The 16,031-nt window shown below is 46.5% G+C and overlaps 2 protein-coding genes across 2 annotated transcripts in view; one reads left to right on the top strand and one right to left on the bottom strand.

Annotated features, from left to right (window-relative positions):
- Positions 1–2,932, top strand: part of LOC112973138 (T-cell activation Rho GTPase-activating protein-like) — a 7,591-nt gene extending 4,659 nt beyond the window's left edge. The window contains 6 exon segments of the mRNA XM_026080619.1: positions 40–212; positions 681–842; positions 1,341–1,450; positions 1,566–1,761; positions 1,941–2,058; positions 2,466–2,932. Of these exon segments, the coding sequence (XP_025936404.1) occupies positions 40–212; positions 681–842; positions 1,341–1,450; positions 1,566–1,761; positions 1,941–2,058; positions 2,466–2,932 (1,226 nt within the window).
- MSRA (methionine sulfoxide reductase A) overlaps positions 1–12,006 on the bottom strand; it is a 297,336-nt gene extending 285,330 nt beyond the window's left edge. The window contains exon 1 of the mRNA XM_026080621.1: positions 11,877–12,006. Coding sequence (XP_025936406.1) covers positions 11,877–12,006 — 130 coding nt within the window. The remainder of the gene's footprint in view (positions 1–11,876) is intronic.
- Positions 12,007–16,031: the final 4,025 nt, after the last annotated feature.

Genomic DNA, 16,031 nt, shown 5'->3' with positions numbered 1-16,031 from the left:
CATCTTCTACACTGAGTTTGGCTTTGCTTTTGCTTGCAGCAGAGGGAGCGAAGGCAAGAAGGCCGCTGATATCATGGCCACTCGCTCGGCGAGGAGCCTCTGCCAGCGGGGACCGCCCAGGGCAGCTCGACTCTGGCCCCAGGGCGGCTCTCTTTGGCCAGCCTCTGGCAGTGGTCTGCGGGGAGGATGGTGGCCTGCCCCAGCCAGTGCAGGTAAGCAACCCTGGGGACGGAGGCATCCTGGCTTCTCATGCGAGGCCGCATGCCCAGCCCTTGTGCATGTCTGTGGTGTGACAGAAGTCATCTGAAGGAATCTTTCAGCAGCAGAAGCATCCAGGGGTTCAGCTGAGGACTGACAAGGACAAGTAGCTGAACGTTATCGTTGGGTGGAAGATGCTTTTGTGACAGTTTCCCTGCAGAGCTGGCTTTTCCAGCAGAGAGGCTTTGCTCTCTTGCAAGCAATCTCTGCCGGGCATYGAGGCTGGCTTGGGAAGGAGGGGATTCGAACATGGTGGCTTGAGGACTCCACTGAAGTCAGGGGGRTYCCCCAGKGCAAAAAGAGGGTGCATTAGGAAATAGCAGGTTCCTGCCAGTGCAATCTGTGTGGAACAAGAAGGAGCTACTAACCCAAGCAAAGCAGAGTGTGCCTGCAAGACCAAAACTGTCCCTTTCTTCCTGCAGGATCTCCTGGCTATATTGTATGAGAAAGGGCCTGCCACTGAGGGGATCTTCAGGATAGCGGCCAGCGAGAAGGCTCGCAAGGAGCTGAAGGAGGTCCTGAACCAGGGAGAGAACGCTGACCTGGACAGCAAACCTGTGCACCTCTTGGCAGTGGTGCTGAAGGTGAAKTCCTCTGACTTTTAGCTCTCAGAGCACATGGCTAATCTGCATGGGCCTCCGTCAGTGCCTCCACTGACCTCGGTGGCACTCAAAGCTAAAACCCTACTGAAGCCAAACTCAGTGGTTCAGGCTCAGGACACTTGGGCTTTTTTCTTCTCCACCGCGTTTTCAGTTCCCCCAGTTCTGCCCCTGATTCCCTGCATGCCCATGGCAAACGCACTTCCTCCACCTCCTCCTCAGCATCCTCCTCTCCTCACTGAGGACTACTGAGAYGGAGGRCYRSACCAAAGGCTCAGATATGAGCTGGGTGCTGCTCCTGCACTCACACCACTGCACTTGGCATGTTCTCGTGCAGCCCCCTGCGCTCTCAGTGCTCAGGAGCACCTTTGGGAGCAGGGAGCTCAAAGCAGCCTGCCTGCTCGTGAGCTCAAGTCACGCGCACGCTCCCTCTCTGCTCGCTGGCAGCATTGAGAGCATCATCTGAGTACCTTGGCCTTGCAGGACTTCCTGCGAAACCTCCCCTCCAAACTCCTCTTGGAAAACCTCTATGACAAGTGGATGCAGGCGATGGAGAAGCCAAGCCAGCAGGACAAAATCGACCAGCTGAAAGAGTAAGACTTTGAAGCAGGCCCACCATTTTGGAGGGAACTCACACTCGCTCCAGGGAGTAAGGAGCGGCCCCTGCACCCTGCATTATTAACGTCACATTTGGTTTGTGTTCCCCAGGGTGGCTGACAGCCTGCCCAGAGCAAACCTTCTTTTGCTCCAGCGCTTGCTTGCTGTGCTCCATCACATCAGCGAAAATGTGGAGACCAGCAGGATGGACGCCAGCAACCTGGCCATCTGCGTGGGGCCAAACCTGCTGAGCCCCGGCACGGACAACGGGCTCCCGCTGGAAGTGCAAAAGGAGCGCAATGACAAGGTCTCTTGAATTCACCCCCTCGCTACCGCCTTGGGGGCAGCTCTGCGCCATGCCCACAGAGACCCCTGCCCTTGCAAAAGCTCACCAAAGCAGCACCTCTGAACGCTGGGGGCACCCCTCACCAGCACTCTCTGCAACGGCACAGGCAAATCTCTAAATCCGTGGTTTTCTGTGTGCAGGTGACAGCATTGGTCAAATTCCTAATAGACAACTGCCGAGCAATATTTGGGGAGCACATCGCCTTGCCCTTCAGTCCCTCRGCCRAGGAGTCACCGGAGCVCACACACAGCTCCACAGGTAGGGGGATGCACTGATGATTGTCCCCGGCCAGGGCTGCTGCTTTGCATTCTTTCACTGCATATCGGAAGACATCTGTGGCCATGCAGAGAGGTGCAGAGGGTTTAATATGGTATTGCAGCGTTCGCCTCCTGGAACGCTTTCCAGGAGCTCAGAAGGACAACACTCACAAAACAACACCCATGTCAGATGGTAAATGTCTGCACAGCTCTGCTCCTCACCTAGCTGCTGCCTATGGCCTAGAACTGCACTCTCGCAGGACATTGCCCTCTCTGCCTCCTTAACTTCTCCTCTAGCTCATCGGCAGGAAGGTTGCATTTGGCAAAGTGTGTGGTTCCACAGGGAAAGTCTCCTTGTATCTTCAGAGAGTACCTAAAAAGCACCTAACAGGCTCCTTCTCCCCACAGCACACCCAGGGGCTCCTCAGCACGACGGTTCTGCCTGCAGCAGCCCAGAGGCGGGAGCTGAAGGCAGCACCCCAACCTTGGAGACGGAGCAGCCCAACGGGAGGAGCAGCAGTCTCAGCAAACCATACCCAAAATGCGTCTCTGCCCCTTCCCTGAGTAATCTCACAAATGACATCAGCAGGATGCAGAGGTGGTTCTCAGAGCCGGACCTGTCCTTGCACAAACGCTTTGAAGGCACGAGCAGGGAGCAGGAGCCAAGCAAAAGTAAGGGCAATTATCCCATCCACCAGTAACAGCTAAGGCTGGAGAAGGAGGCACTTGATAAAACACCTGCTTTCTTGGTCCACATTCCCTCTGCATGGCTGAATGCCCCCGTCTCACCTGGGAAGCAGCACAGGGACTCAGCCATGCAGTTCCCTTGGAAAGGCAGCCATGAAGGGAACCAGGTTAACTCTGAAGGGAACTAGCTTGGTTCTCTGTCCCAACAAGTGTTTCAATGCCCGCAACGGACCACGTCCAGTTGCAAAACTCAGAATGAGACTGTGCTGCTATTCTGCTGGCATTAGCCAGGTAGCAGTACCTGCAGCTACCAGGTGCCTCTCCACCAGGACAAGTTCTGACTCCAGGGAAAGGAAACCCACCTTGGGTAGGTGCTCTGGTTGCACTTCTCTCTGAACTGTGAGAGCAGTCAGTCCTTATTGCCTGTGTCACCAGGACAAAGAGGGAAAACCTGAGGAACTGCTGAAGGCTCCACATTTGCAAGAGGAGGCAACTTTCTAAATCAATAGTCTGAAAAGAGCAGAAAGGAAGATGCATGGGGAAAGGGCATCTCCTCTTGGGAAAGTGGTATAATCCCCACGCGGGCAGCCAGCTCACATGCACACAGCCAGCCACAAGCCTGTGTGGGTGCTGGGTGAACCACTGTTTTTAAAGCCTCTCTGAACCAAGGGTAAGCAAATGGTTCACAAACCCCAGACAGACTTTGACTCTCTGGAGCTCTGCCTCGTCTTCCATGGAAGAATATGAAGAGGTTTCACACGCTGTGAACAGAACTGGCTCTTTAGCCAAGCAGCGAGTTACAGAACCAATCCTGCGGTGGCTCAAAGCCTGCCCTTCCTACAACCCACAGTCCTCCCACCAGCTGCCCTGACAGAGGCTACCATCCAAACACAAACCCCACAGTTCCAGGATCGCACCCGCAACGTCGACAGTATGGAACAGTGTTTTGTTAAATTGTAAGGCCCAAACCAAGAAAACTGCAGGAGTGATGACCAGGGACAACATGGTGATAAAGACTGAAGACTGTGGCCATGCAGAGAGGTGCAGASGGTTTAATATGGTATTGCAGTGTTTGCCTCCTGGAATGCTTTCCAGGAGCTCAGAAGGACAACATTCACAAAACAACACCCATGCCAGATGGTAAACGTCTGCACAGCTCTGCTCCTCACCTAGCTGCTGACTATGGCCTAGAACTGCACTCTCGCAGGACACTGCCCTCTCTGCCTCCTTAACTTCTCCTCTAGCCCATTGGCAGGAAGGTTGTATTTGGCAAAGTGTGTGGTTGCACAGGGAAAGTCCCCTRGTACCTTCAGAGAGTACCTAAAAAGCACCTAACAGGCTCSTTCTCCCCACAGCACACCCAGGGGCTCCTCAGCACGACGGTTCTGCCTGCAACAGCCCAGAGGCGGGAGCTGAAGGCAACACCCCAACCTTGGAGACAGAGCAGCCCAAYGGCAGGAGCAGCAGTCTCAGCAGACCGTATCCAAAATGCGTCTCTGCCCCTTCCCTGAGTCATTTTACAAATGACATCAGCAGGATGGAGAGGTGGTTCTCAGAGCCGGACCTGTCCTTGCACAACCACTTTGAAGGCACGAGCAGGGAGCAGGAGCCGAGCAAAAGTGASGGCAATTATCCCATTCACCAGTAGCCTACATTTTACTCAGCACCTCTATTACAAAGTCTTCTGTTTTATACAATTCCACAGATTATCAGACTATCAGAATAAATCTGTTTAAAACTTCTCAAGCTAACACTGAACATATGTTTAGGCATGAATAAGCATAAAGGACCAGATCTTCTCCCTAGCTCTAGACAGTATAAACAGGCTATAAAAACTGCCTCTTTGGCCATCAACTAGAGCTTTCTACAACATACACAGTTCACAAATAATAACAGATCAGACTATCCCATTCAGTAGTTCTCTATTTTGCCTTTTTCCCTCRGTAAGGAAGTATTGATGATTTAAGAATAAGATAGTCAACGATCACAGCTCAGTGAGATCCAGTAAGCTTGGCCAGTTTAATGGCCCCTATACCATTACAAGTCAGCGTAATTTAAATTTTAATGACATAGAYTAATTAACTGTTGCCTTTTTTCTAAGAGGAACCAAGCAGAATTCAGGCCTCCTATTCCAGAACGCCAACTTCTGCATCAAAATGGCAAATTYTGGCATCCTGTCAGGCTTCCTCATYGAAGTCCGACTTTCCGAATTTTCAGTCGCAAGGTTATTTAAAGCCTGCTGTATCTTGTGTTCTTATCCCATGCTCTAATGATACCTAGCTCTGCAAAATGCAAAGGATCTCTATCACGTGAACTCCCAAAATACCCAGTTTTTAAAAATTGGTATTGAACTAAGCTATGCTTTTATGTATATTTAACACCTACCAATTAAAATGGAAGCAACTCAAATTCTTCTTTTAGAAAATCACTTGATGATCCAACGCCCAGGCCCACAGGGATCAAATGCCAGTGGGATGTCTTTGTACCAGGCCATGAGAATGCACAAGAAAAGCTATGTGCCCTAGCACCTCTTCCACACGGACCTGGCAGCACGTGCAGTCCCACCAGCCAGCTCCTCAAAGGGAAAGGGAACAGAATAAGTTGAAGTATTCTGGCCAAGACCCGCTAGTCTGACCTCAATCATTTCTGTTCATTGTTTTAAGAATGGTAAAAAAGATTAGCATCGAAAGAAATTCTGCTAAAACGAACAGGTATAGAAGCAAAACAAGCCCCATAATAATTTGAAGGGTTAGTTTCTTTTCTGAATGTTAATTTATTTTTATTGTGGTCAGAAACTGTAAGGTTTCAAAAGGTCTCCAACTATATGCAACAATAAAATTCAACTAAACAAGAGAAAAGTGAGGTTTCTAAGGGGACATATCATTCCTAACATCATCTCATTTGGAAATCTCATGTGAAATAAACACCATATAAGAATATAAGGAATGCTACTGTTCACATACAGACAATTTGGGTAGAATCCACCCTGTCTAAATCCTCTGAAAAACAAGTGCTTCTTCAACAGGAAGGGGACAGGACAGGAAGAGTAAAGCAGTCCCCATAAAATATCTCCCTATGCTCTGCATAAAGTTAACAGAAAGAAGTGAATTTCTCTGCAGGAAGAGCAAGTGACCTCTGTTGCGTAGCTTCCACATGTCCTCCAGGAACTTAAGGAAAAATGGAAGTGTTTCCAGAAGTTGATCCAGTACACGTTATTTGGGTTCAACCTATCTCAACTGCAAGTACACGAAACATTAGCTGCCTCCCTCAATGAGTGCCCAGTCTCCTAATTCCTCTTCTCAGGACGGGTATGCAACGGTTGTGATGTCCACTAGTGCACTCATCATTCAATGAGACAGCTAGCTTGTGGCCTCTGCTCAGCCTGGGGAAACATGAAACATTTTTAAATTATGTTCTGATCACCTGTACTTGGAGTATACTGTGAGACTGACAGCATGACCTACTCTCCTACTGGTCAGACAGTATACATGCAAAAATACAAGAGTCCTGTGGCCAAAAAGAGAAAAGACTCGAGGGTCTGGATCCAGCCTCGAGGAAAGGAGACACAGTTGGGAGTGCTGCAGTCACAAAAGAAGGTGCTATCATCCAGGGTACACTTTGGCCATGTATTCTGGAGCATTTGCTTGGCATGTCATTTCAGCCTCCCCACAGAAGAGGATCACCAAGAACCCAGATCTCCCAGTTCCTGAGGGAGTTCTATAATCATTGGAGGATCCTGGAAAAGATGGACACTGCTGCTACCTCCACCACTATGGATAGGTGGATTTACAGAATCACAGAATTGTTGAGGTTGGAAGGAACCTCTGGAGATCATCTAGTYCAACCTCCCTGCTCAAAGCAGGGTCAGCTAGAGCAGGTAGCTCAGGACATTTTCTGGTCGGGTTTTGCATATCTCCAAGGAGGGAGACTCCACGACCCCTCTTGGGAGATCCGTCCTGGGGTTCAACCATCCTCACAGAATTTCATGTATTTCAATGCCCACTGCCTCTTGTCCATTCATTCGGCACCACTGAGAAGAGTCTGGCTCCACCTACTTCACTCCCTCCCGTCAGGTATTTATACACATTGATTAGATCCCCCCCCCCCGAGCACCACATCCCAACTGAAATGAATTCAGGTAGAGCTGATCCCACCCTTTCACTCAAAGATCACATATCTGTATTAACAGTATCAAGGCAACGAAAGCTGAATTACTCATGCTAGATTTGAATACCAAACTAACATAAAACAGTGAGGGCCAGCCTAGAACCCTACCCAAACCTCAATTTGCTATGCTTGCTAGCCACATTCTTCYCTAGTACTGATGTCTCAGCAAAATCATTCAACACAACTTTTTCTCGAGTTCAGCATGCGAAGTTGAAATACCAGTTCTACATATAACTGAAATTCACTGTTGTATGAATTTAATGTGAAATATATTGCCTTAGAATTAAATGGAATAGTCAAACCAAACGCAGATCAGTTCATAAAGTTAAAAATATAATAAGATACGATACCAATGATTTAGAAACACTTTTAGGTTTACAGTCGACAATCAGTTAAACGCTTTGGTCTAAAAGGTTGAAGTTATCCTTTGATATACAAACAGGAAAATACCGATTAGAAGTAAGACTGCAGCTGATCCTGATGCTCTCACTAGTAAAATCCTGTGTYTACTTCTGATAACCATAACTCAAGGAAGATGTTAACTAATTGATGACAGTTTAAGGAAAAGATACAAGGATGATAACAGACTGTAAAACATGCCTTCTGCYAGCAGACTAAGAAAGTTCACTGTGTTTAGTTTCTGTCTGGCTGTAGTCTTTGCATTTTTTAAAATAGGTAAACCAGCCATTTAATTATGATCTGAAGCACCTCATGTAAACCAGAAAATATACTACAGAGCTTTTCAGCCTCACAAAAACTGTAACAAGTTTCAGYGATTTGACATTCAAACGTAACAAACTGATTCAAAATATGCAYTTTTTAATGGAGAGAGTTATGAAATATCGGAATAATTTATAAAATTTTGCAGTGGATTCTCGATCAAAGGACATTTTTAATCAAAGTTTTCTCTAAAAAAGCATGGTCTGACGCAAGTAAGAATTAATTCACAGAAATGTTGTGCTCTTTTTTATGCAGAAGGCCAGATTAAAGTTCACAATGACCTCCCCCAAGYTTATAATTATTACCCAATTAATCTATAAATAAAAAGCCAAGAGGTTTAATAGATTTAAACAATTATAAGACTGTCTACCTATGACGTGCACCTTGACTGCCTTAAAAAATCCATTAATGCACTACAGATACATATGCCACTGCATATGTATATATATTGTATCTAACATAAAATATGTGTGTATATATACATCTATAGCATATTCATATGTACGCACACATATGCAAAATATATATATATATGGTATTATATAAAGTCTTGCACAGGAGGGTACCTCCACATTGTTAGGGCTCCATGACTAGTGCCCCTACCACAATCATAAAATAAAACAGTCAATTAAAGTTTTAACAGTCTAAATAACATATACTCATCTACTCATAAAATCATAGCAAGGTTTCAGCAGTATAATAACTAAAATTAATTCTGGAAACAACAGTTCTACTAGGCAGGTATTAGCAATAAATAGTATGTAATTTTACTACACACCTTGACATTATATTGCACCATTATATAAAAATCATACAAAAGAAAATTTTCAAAAATGAATGCAGTAGCTCTGCTGCAAGGAAAGAAAACAGCGAAACATACTCAAATTCCTAGATTAAGACACTTGTTGAAGATCAGACAAATCCAACTAGATCACAAAGAGAGTATATGAAACTTCTATTTTTATTTCAATTCACAGTATGGTATTTATCCCAGTTTCATTGACTTCTACAAACCAAGCTCCTTGTATATCACAAACCAACTACTTCCAGTCACTTCACAGAAATCAGTATAATACACAAGGCTCTACTGCGTAATTTGCTCAGACTCAGGCCCTAAATCAGTAACAACCTTAAGATAAAACAAAAAAAAAACGRAGTCACGAACTAGGTCAAGTCTCACATAATCCTCTGGTCACTAAGTTAAAATGGAAAAGAAATGCCATTTAACTTTTCACAAGACTCTAAAGCTTGTCCGTCAGTCGTCCTTTTCCCTCTTTTGGACTGCAGCAGAGGAGGAAGCGGTCTGAGGTGGTCTCTGCCTTCACGCAGTTTGTGGACAGCTATCAGGAGCTCTCAGCGTGAGAGGCTCCCTGCCAAACGACAGATCTCGCAAAGAGGCAGAGGACACTCATGTTCAGCTTCTTATTTATTTGACACCTAAAAAGTGGCAGTGACCAGAAGCACTGGGACCCAGATGCGCAAAGAGGAGCAACGCAATTATCACAACGTGCAGGAGGTGCAAAGAGAGCCCAGAGGTGCCATTCGCAGAAGACGACAACCATCAGCTGGTGAAAACACATCCCAGGACGATCCCCTAACCCAGCTGGCACMGCCACCTCCGGTTTGGGCATTTGTCCACAAAAATGATAGTAGTAAAATTCAGAGAAAAATTAGGTGCATTGATGAACGAGCAGGACAATCCAGTAATAGACAGTATAGAAAAGACTGAAACACTCAACACCTTCTTTTGCYTAAGTCTTCACAAAGACGGCTCCAAGACCTCTGCACGTATCAGCACAGACAGGAAGGAGAGTGGCAGCAAACAACATGGAAAGAAATAGGCTGTGACCACTTAAAGAAGCTAGATGCATTTAAATCCATGGGGCCATATGGGATTTTTCCAACGTTGCCGAGCAAGCTGGCTGATGTGACTGTGCAACACTATGATATATCTAGATGTGATGATATCTAGAAAAATCATGGTGATCGGGGGAGGTCTCTAATGGCTAGAAAAGGACTACCGCAACACCCATTTTTAAGAAAGGCAAAAAGAGGATTGAGGAACTATGTCTGGAACTGGTCATCCCCAGCACAGCCCCAGGAAAGATCATGGAGCATGTCCTCTTGGAACCCATTTCCAGACACACAGCACACMAGAAAGTAATCAGGAATAGTCAACATAGATTTACCAAAGGCAAATCATGCTTGACCAGCCRAGCTGYCTTCTGCAATGAAATGACTGGCTATGTGGATGAGGACAAAGCAGTGGATGTAATATAACGCATAYTGACTTTAGTAGGGCATTTGACACAATCTCTTACAGCATTTGTAAGCCAAGAAATTATGGGGTGGAAGAACAGCCTGCTAGACACTAGACGTCGAAAACACCCAACTCAAAAGRCAGTGATCGATATCTTGATGTCTAGCGTGTAGCAGGTTGCCCTACAGGCTGATGCTGGGGCCAGTATCATTCAATATCTTAAACAATACCATGAATGATGTGACAGAAAGCACACTCRGCAAATTTGATGATGACACTAAATTGGAGGTGAGGGTGGACATGCCAAACAGCAGAGCTYCAATCCAGTAGGACTTTAAAAAATTTCAGGAATATGCCAGCAAAAACCTCACAAAGTTCAACAAGGAGAAGTACAACTTCTGCACCGGTGCAGAATAATCTCAGCCCTGCTGGGAAGGACCTCGGATTGTGGTGGATGCCAGGTTGAGTATGAGCTACCAATGTGCTCTCACTGCAAATAAGTACTGGGCTGCATTACAAGGACCGCAGACAGCAAAGYGAGGAAAAAATACTCCTCTACGCACATTTTTTGTACAACAGCACAAAGTTATTCTACTTATGGAGCCATAATTTGGGCCCAGCATATCCTCTGTGCAGGCTTTTAGCAACAAGCGACTTGAAGGTGACAATCTGATCAATCTAATAGGCCACTGTTGGTATCATCTCTAAAGTCCATTGCCTTCATCACATCAACCTCACATCTGTGTTCCTACTTAGACTCCATCTTCTCCACATCAGACACAATCTTCTTCTTGCTACCTTTAATTTCAGCACTGCCTTCTTGCTACCTTCAACATTTTACCTAATATCCGTGCAATCTAAGATTTTCCTATGCTCTCATCCACTTCTTTCATTTGGCTTATGCCATCGGTCATTAACTATCCTCCCACCAGCACTTATGTACCTTATGTGTTTAAAAGAAAATTTTTAAGGTTCATAGATCTGGTTTGAGCGCTTAGATGCCTGGAGTAAATATGTTTATAAATAAATGCCTTGTAAAATGAGAAAAAATATCGTGCATATGATCCAGGTGTCATTATAATACCTCTTTAAGAGTGATGGCAGCATCTTGCAATGTTTTCAGTGCCTAGGAAGCCTGACAGAAGGCAAAACTGGTTGCTTAATTCAAGGTTGCTACTTTGTTTACCTGACAGCATACACTTACCCAAACTGGAAGGAAGAATATTGGAACACTGTTTAAAAAATTATCAAGATCTTTTTAAGAATTTAAGAACACTTTAAAACCATGACTGTTAAAGCACTCAAACCACGCTTGGGTATTATTCATTTGTATTTTACAGGAAAATCAAGGCACAGGAAAATACGTTTTAAAACCCACAGATTATTATGGGCCTCAGTAAAAAGTAAACAGAAAGGCCATATACAGCCAAAGGCAAGTAAGGGATTTTTTTYTWAATTATTTTTCCTCATAATGGCCAAGAGAACAACGGGAACGCGCTTGCTGGCAGGTCCAGCAACCAGTCAACTGCTATTCTTATCGCAGGGGCGCACAGAAAATGGTATCGTGCAGGTAACTACGGGAATAAACGTGTTCCTAAGGCATCCCACAGGATGCACAAAGGACTGTAAGGCGGAGACAAAACAGTAAGCGCGGAACGGGCTGAGCAGGGACCGTCCTAGCTCCGACTCCCCCTCGCAGCCTCCTCTGCGCCGCGCCGCTCCCCACCCGGCAAGGACGAGACGCCACCGCGCCTACGCCGCGCCCCCTGCGCGCATGCGCCCCGCGCGCCGCCGCAGCGGAGGCGGGGAGGCGCCGCCTGTAGCGGCGGGCGGGCCGCGCGCATGCGCGGAGGGCCGCGCCAAGGGGGCCGCGCAAGCGCGCCTGCGCCATGTGGGCGGTGTCTGCGGCGAGCGCGAGGGCCTCGGCGCCTCCCCTCCCCCCGCCGCCCCAGGGGCGAGCCGGGRGGGGGGGGGGTCGTCCTTACCTGCCACCTGGATCCTTCGGCTCCTGCCGGGGAGCGCGTCTTCTCTCCGAGGCAGCCTGGAGGCCGAGTCGCCCATCCTGAAGGTGGAGCTGACGAGCGGGCGGAGGAGGCGCCGCGCCGCTGTGGGCATCGCCCCCGAGTCGGATGGTGGCGGCGGCGGCGGCGGCGGGGGGGGAGGGGGGAGCGGCCCGGCGCGCGCTGGCTGTCGGGCCGGGTGGCGGCGGCGGTGGTGATTGGGGGGGAGGGGGGGGGTCGAGAGCGCGCGCGCACGTCAGCGGGGCAGCGCGCGCCGCGGGGGGTCCGCGCCCAACCGTCACTTGCACCTGCCCCGGCGCCAGCCGGCGGGAACCGGTCTGGACTGGACCGGACCGGACCGGGGGGGGGGAAGAGCGCTCCGGGACGGGGCGGGGAGGGCAACGGGCCCCCAGGTGCCACCGTCATCCCTTGCTCAGGCTTCGTCTGCCCCGTTTTGCGTGTCCTGACCCACAAGTAGCCCTCGCTCGAGCTCTGCCCGCTTCGCCTTGGCGCTGACCCCGCTCTCCCAGCCCCCCGTGCCTGGCTGTTGGACTCGCTGCTCCGGAGCCCCTCCGCACCGCTGTGCCCCCTCCGTTTTCTGCCGGGGCACTGCCTCGGGAGGGGTTTTTTCCACGCCTGCCCCTCTTGGGGTATACACGCGTGGGGCCTCCGCTCTGGCCTTTTGTCCGTGCCCCCGGTTCGTGTGGTTGTGCAGACACGCTCGGCAAAACGTCTTGCACAAGCTCCTCATGCAGTGATATGATTTATATTGCTATGATCTCTTTTTTTTTTTCCCAGAGTTTTTTTATTTCCTGGTGTATGCAGCACTCCCCTAGGTTGTGTTTAGCTAACCCACTGTATCATGCTCGTCTTGCACAGTATTCTTTATACAAAGAAGCTGCTCTAAGTAACACGCTGCTCAGGAGATCATTGTCTGCACATATGTTTGCAATAAAAGTATAGAAACAAGAAGCAAACAGTATAACTACTTACAGAAAATACCCACTACCTTTTTGGGGGTAATGCACACAATGTGTATKGAAGGTAGAGCAACACCAGTACAGGTTTCTAACACAGAAGACTTACAGACACTGGAGCAATGGTGTCTTGTTTTTCAAACAATTTAACTTCATTTTCTGCGTATAGTCGTGGTCAACAGACAGAAGGGAAATACATGTCAAAACCTCAGACTGCAAAGAAGGCTTGTGAACTAGGCAGGGGTCTTACGCTGTGAATTGCAGAGTAYAGGAAGAGATAATGCACAAGGAAAAAGGAGCAAAGGGGTTATAGAAAGAAAACAAGAATAATTCAAAGCAAAATTCATCTGGAGGGTTTTGAAAAAGTTGGATTGTTGGCTGAATAAGAGAGAACACAATAAAACGACGGACTGATGCCTAGTCTGTGGCAGGAAGGCTAGATAATTCTCTCAAAAAATGGTCTGTGACAAAGGAATGCCGTTCCATTCAGCTCATAATCAAGCTGGATTTTACAAGGATATGATATGGTTGAGACATAGMATTTATTCATACTTATAATGGAGTTGAATATTTACTGCAATATTGAGAATTCCCAGATGCTCCTGAAATAATCTGGAGAAGCAGGAAATTCATGTTTTAGGAGTCAGGCTTCCCTTAAAATTAAAAATTCAGATGGGAGCCTGGTGTGAGGCAAGCTGTCCCATATCAGTCTTCAGATTCATTGTTATTCCTATGTTTGAAASGTGAACAACATGCTCTTTGAGTGCAAGTAGTTCCAGCATTGCAGTCCATTTTTCATGTTTTGTTAAATTTTTGATACAGTTTGATTTATTGAGAAACAGGGCTGGAGAGAACCTCAAGTGACTTCCAAAAAAATCTGCCAGAACCTGAAGAAAACCCTTTAAATAAAGAATGAGGGAATAYGGAGGCATGCATGATAAGTAACCCKGTGACCTTCTGACAGTAAAAGTTACTAAAAATCAGAAATTCTCAATAGCAAAGTGTGAATTTTATTTAAAAGATGTTCACCTAATAGCTGTTTCCTTGCATTTGTAGTGTTATGCACGCTGATGTTTTCGAACTCTCATTTATTTTGCATTAAGAAGCCATTAAAGGTGATGACAGCCACTGGTTTTATACTGACCAGTAGTTAAAAACTGTTCCTCTGCTTGTCTGCATTTCTTCCGTTTCACCATATGTATCCATACTGCACTATCTGCCAAGAACGTGTTTCTGAAAACTGCAACGACTAACATTACRATGGATAGCAATGCAGTTTTTCCCATAAGGATTAATGTATTTGCCTGTGAGCCTGAATGCCCCACGTGAATCTGTTACTGTGAGCATTCTTGTTGCCTCTTTTCTGAACGGTTACGTTTTCATTGTCCTCTTCCTCCTATGAATCAAGGTCAATCGGAGGTGAAGGAYAGAAAAGCAGAGTAATGTTTGGGCGTTCAGCCTCACAGATGAAGTGGCTGAGATCTTCTGGAGCCCTGATCTGCTCTGAAGTGCCAGCTGCTGAAAAGCCAGCGTCTCCTCCAGTCGGTGACCCCAGTGATCCTGCTCCTGCCTGTGCATCTTCTGTGCTGCCTCTGCTGTCCCTAAGTATTTAAATCGTGTGCATCTCCAAAATCTCTGCAGAAATGTCCTTTCCGTTATATTAATTCTTACAGGAAAAATTGCRTAGCTGTCCACTGCATTCAGCTGCTTCGTCTGTGAGGCTGACGATGGCAGAGCAGGGTATTAAGAGATTGGCGGTGGGACTCCGAAAGAGTGGTTAGAGAAGTGACAGATAGTGGGGCTGATGCTGTGCTTAGATTASAGCTATTACAGGCAGGAAGTGGTCTTTCATTCCGTGTTTGTATGGCACTTCACACAGTGTGTTCCTGCTTCATAACTGGATCCTAAATATTAAAAAACAGTAAGCCATGATGCCACTTAACAAATAAAAACAGCTCATTTTCAGAACTGCTTAGTGCATTTTGGCTCTGTGGAAACAGAATACTTTTTTAATTAGATAAATCCCACTTACAATTGAGGAAAATAGGGACTAGCCCCYGCTCTCATTCCACAGGTTGAGATCTGATTTAGAGAGTCTAAAAATCATACTCTGAAAGTTTTCTTGATACAGATTTACCAGTCCAAGCAAGCAGCAGAACCTGGTTATTTTTTGTTTGTAATGTATCATGCTTCCCACTTAAACATAGATTTTATATGTGCTAACATACAAATTGAGTTCAAAAGTATTGTATATCAGCCTAGACCAAGATACCTATACAGTTCTTGGATTTGCATGTACTAATCACAGTATTCCCAGCGTAGCAATTTTTATGTCATATACTAAAAATCTTTAGGAAACCAGTATAAAGAAGGAAAAAGGTAAGTGTATGGGAGAGAGAGGGAAGAAGAGGGACATGGGTTTGCCTGTGTCCTTTCAGCCAGGGTTCCTACAAAGATTCCCAGTCATCCTGTTCTAAGAACTTGCTCAAAATGTGCACAATTTTTTCCAGGACTTGATATATACTATATATAAGCCTTTCCTTTGCAGTCAGATTTGCTGGCCTTTGTGTTTTAGGATAGATGTATTTTTCCAGTGTAGCAAAATTTGCTGTGACTTGGAACCAGTTAAGCCCTATGTAACCATTTCCTCGATAATACATTTTTTATAAAGCCAAGAGGAACAATTTAGATTTTGTGCTGCAGTATACATATCCTGGAAAAATAATCCTTTTTTGTTTTAAAACATGCAGTGAGAGAAGATCCTCTACAGGCCTTAGTAGTTTACTGTGCTTAATTATTGTTAAAAATATGTACCTTATTTCTGGTTTAACTTCAGCTCCTGTCCATTAAATCTTTGTTTAGCTTCATAGAATGAAGAAACTTTTGTTGCCCAGTTTTTATTACCCACAGTTACTGCTGTGGACTTTGGTCACAGAATCACAGAGTCACAGAATGGTCGAGGTTGGCAGAGACCTCTGGAGATCATCTGGTCCAACCCCCCTGCTCAAGCAGGGTCACCTAGAGCACGTTGCACAGGATCGCGTCCAGGCGGGTTTTGAATATCTCCAGAGAAGGAGACTCCACAACCTCTCTGGGCAACTCATTCCAGTGCTCTGTCACCTCTATTTGCCAAGATAAACAGGACTCTTGCAGTCCATCAAAA

The sequence above is a fragment of the Apteryx rowi genome, unplaced genomic scaffold, assembly GCF_003343035.1.
Source record: "Apteryx rowi isolate R43461 unplaced genomic scaffold, aptRow1 scaffold_528, whole genome shotgun sequence".
Lineage (NCBI taxonomy): Eukaryota > Metazoa > Chordata > Aves > Apterygiformes > Apterygidae > Apteryx > Apteryx rowi.
This window is presented reverse-complemented; position numbering and strand designations above follow the sequence as displayed.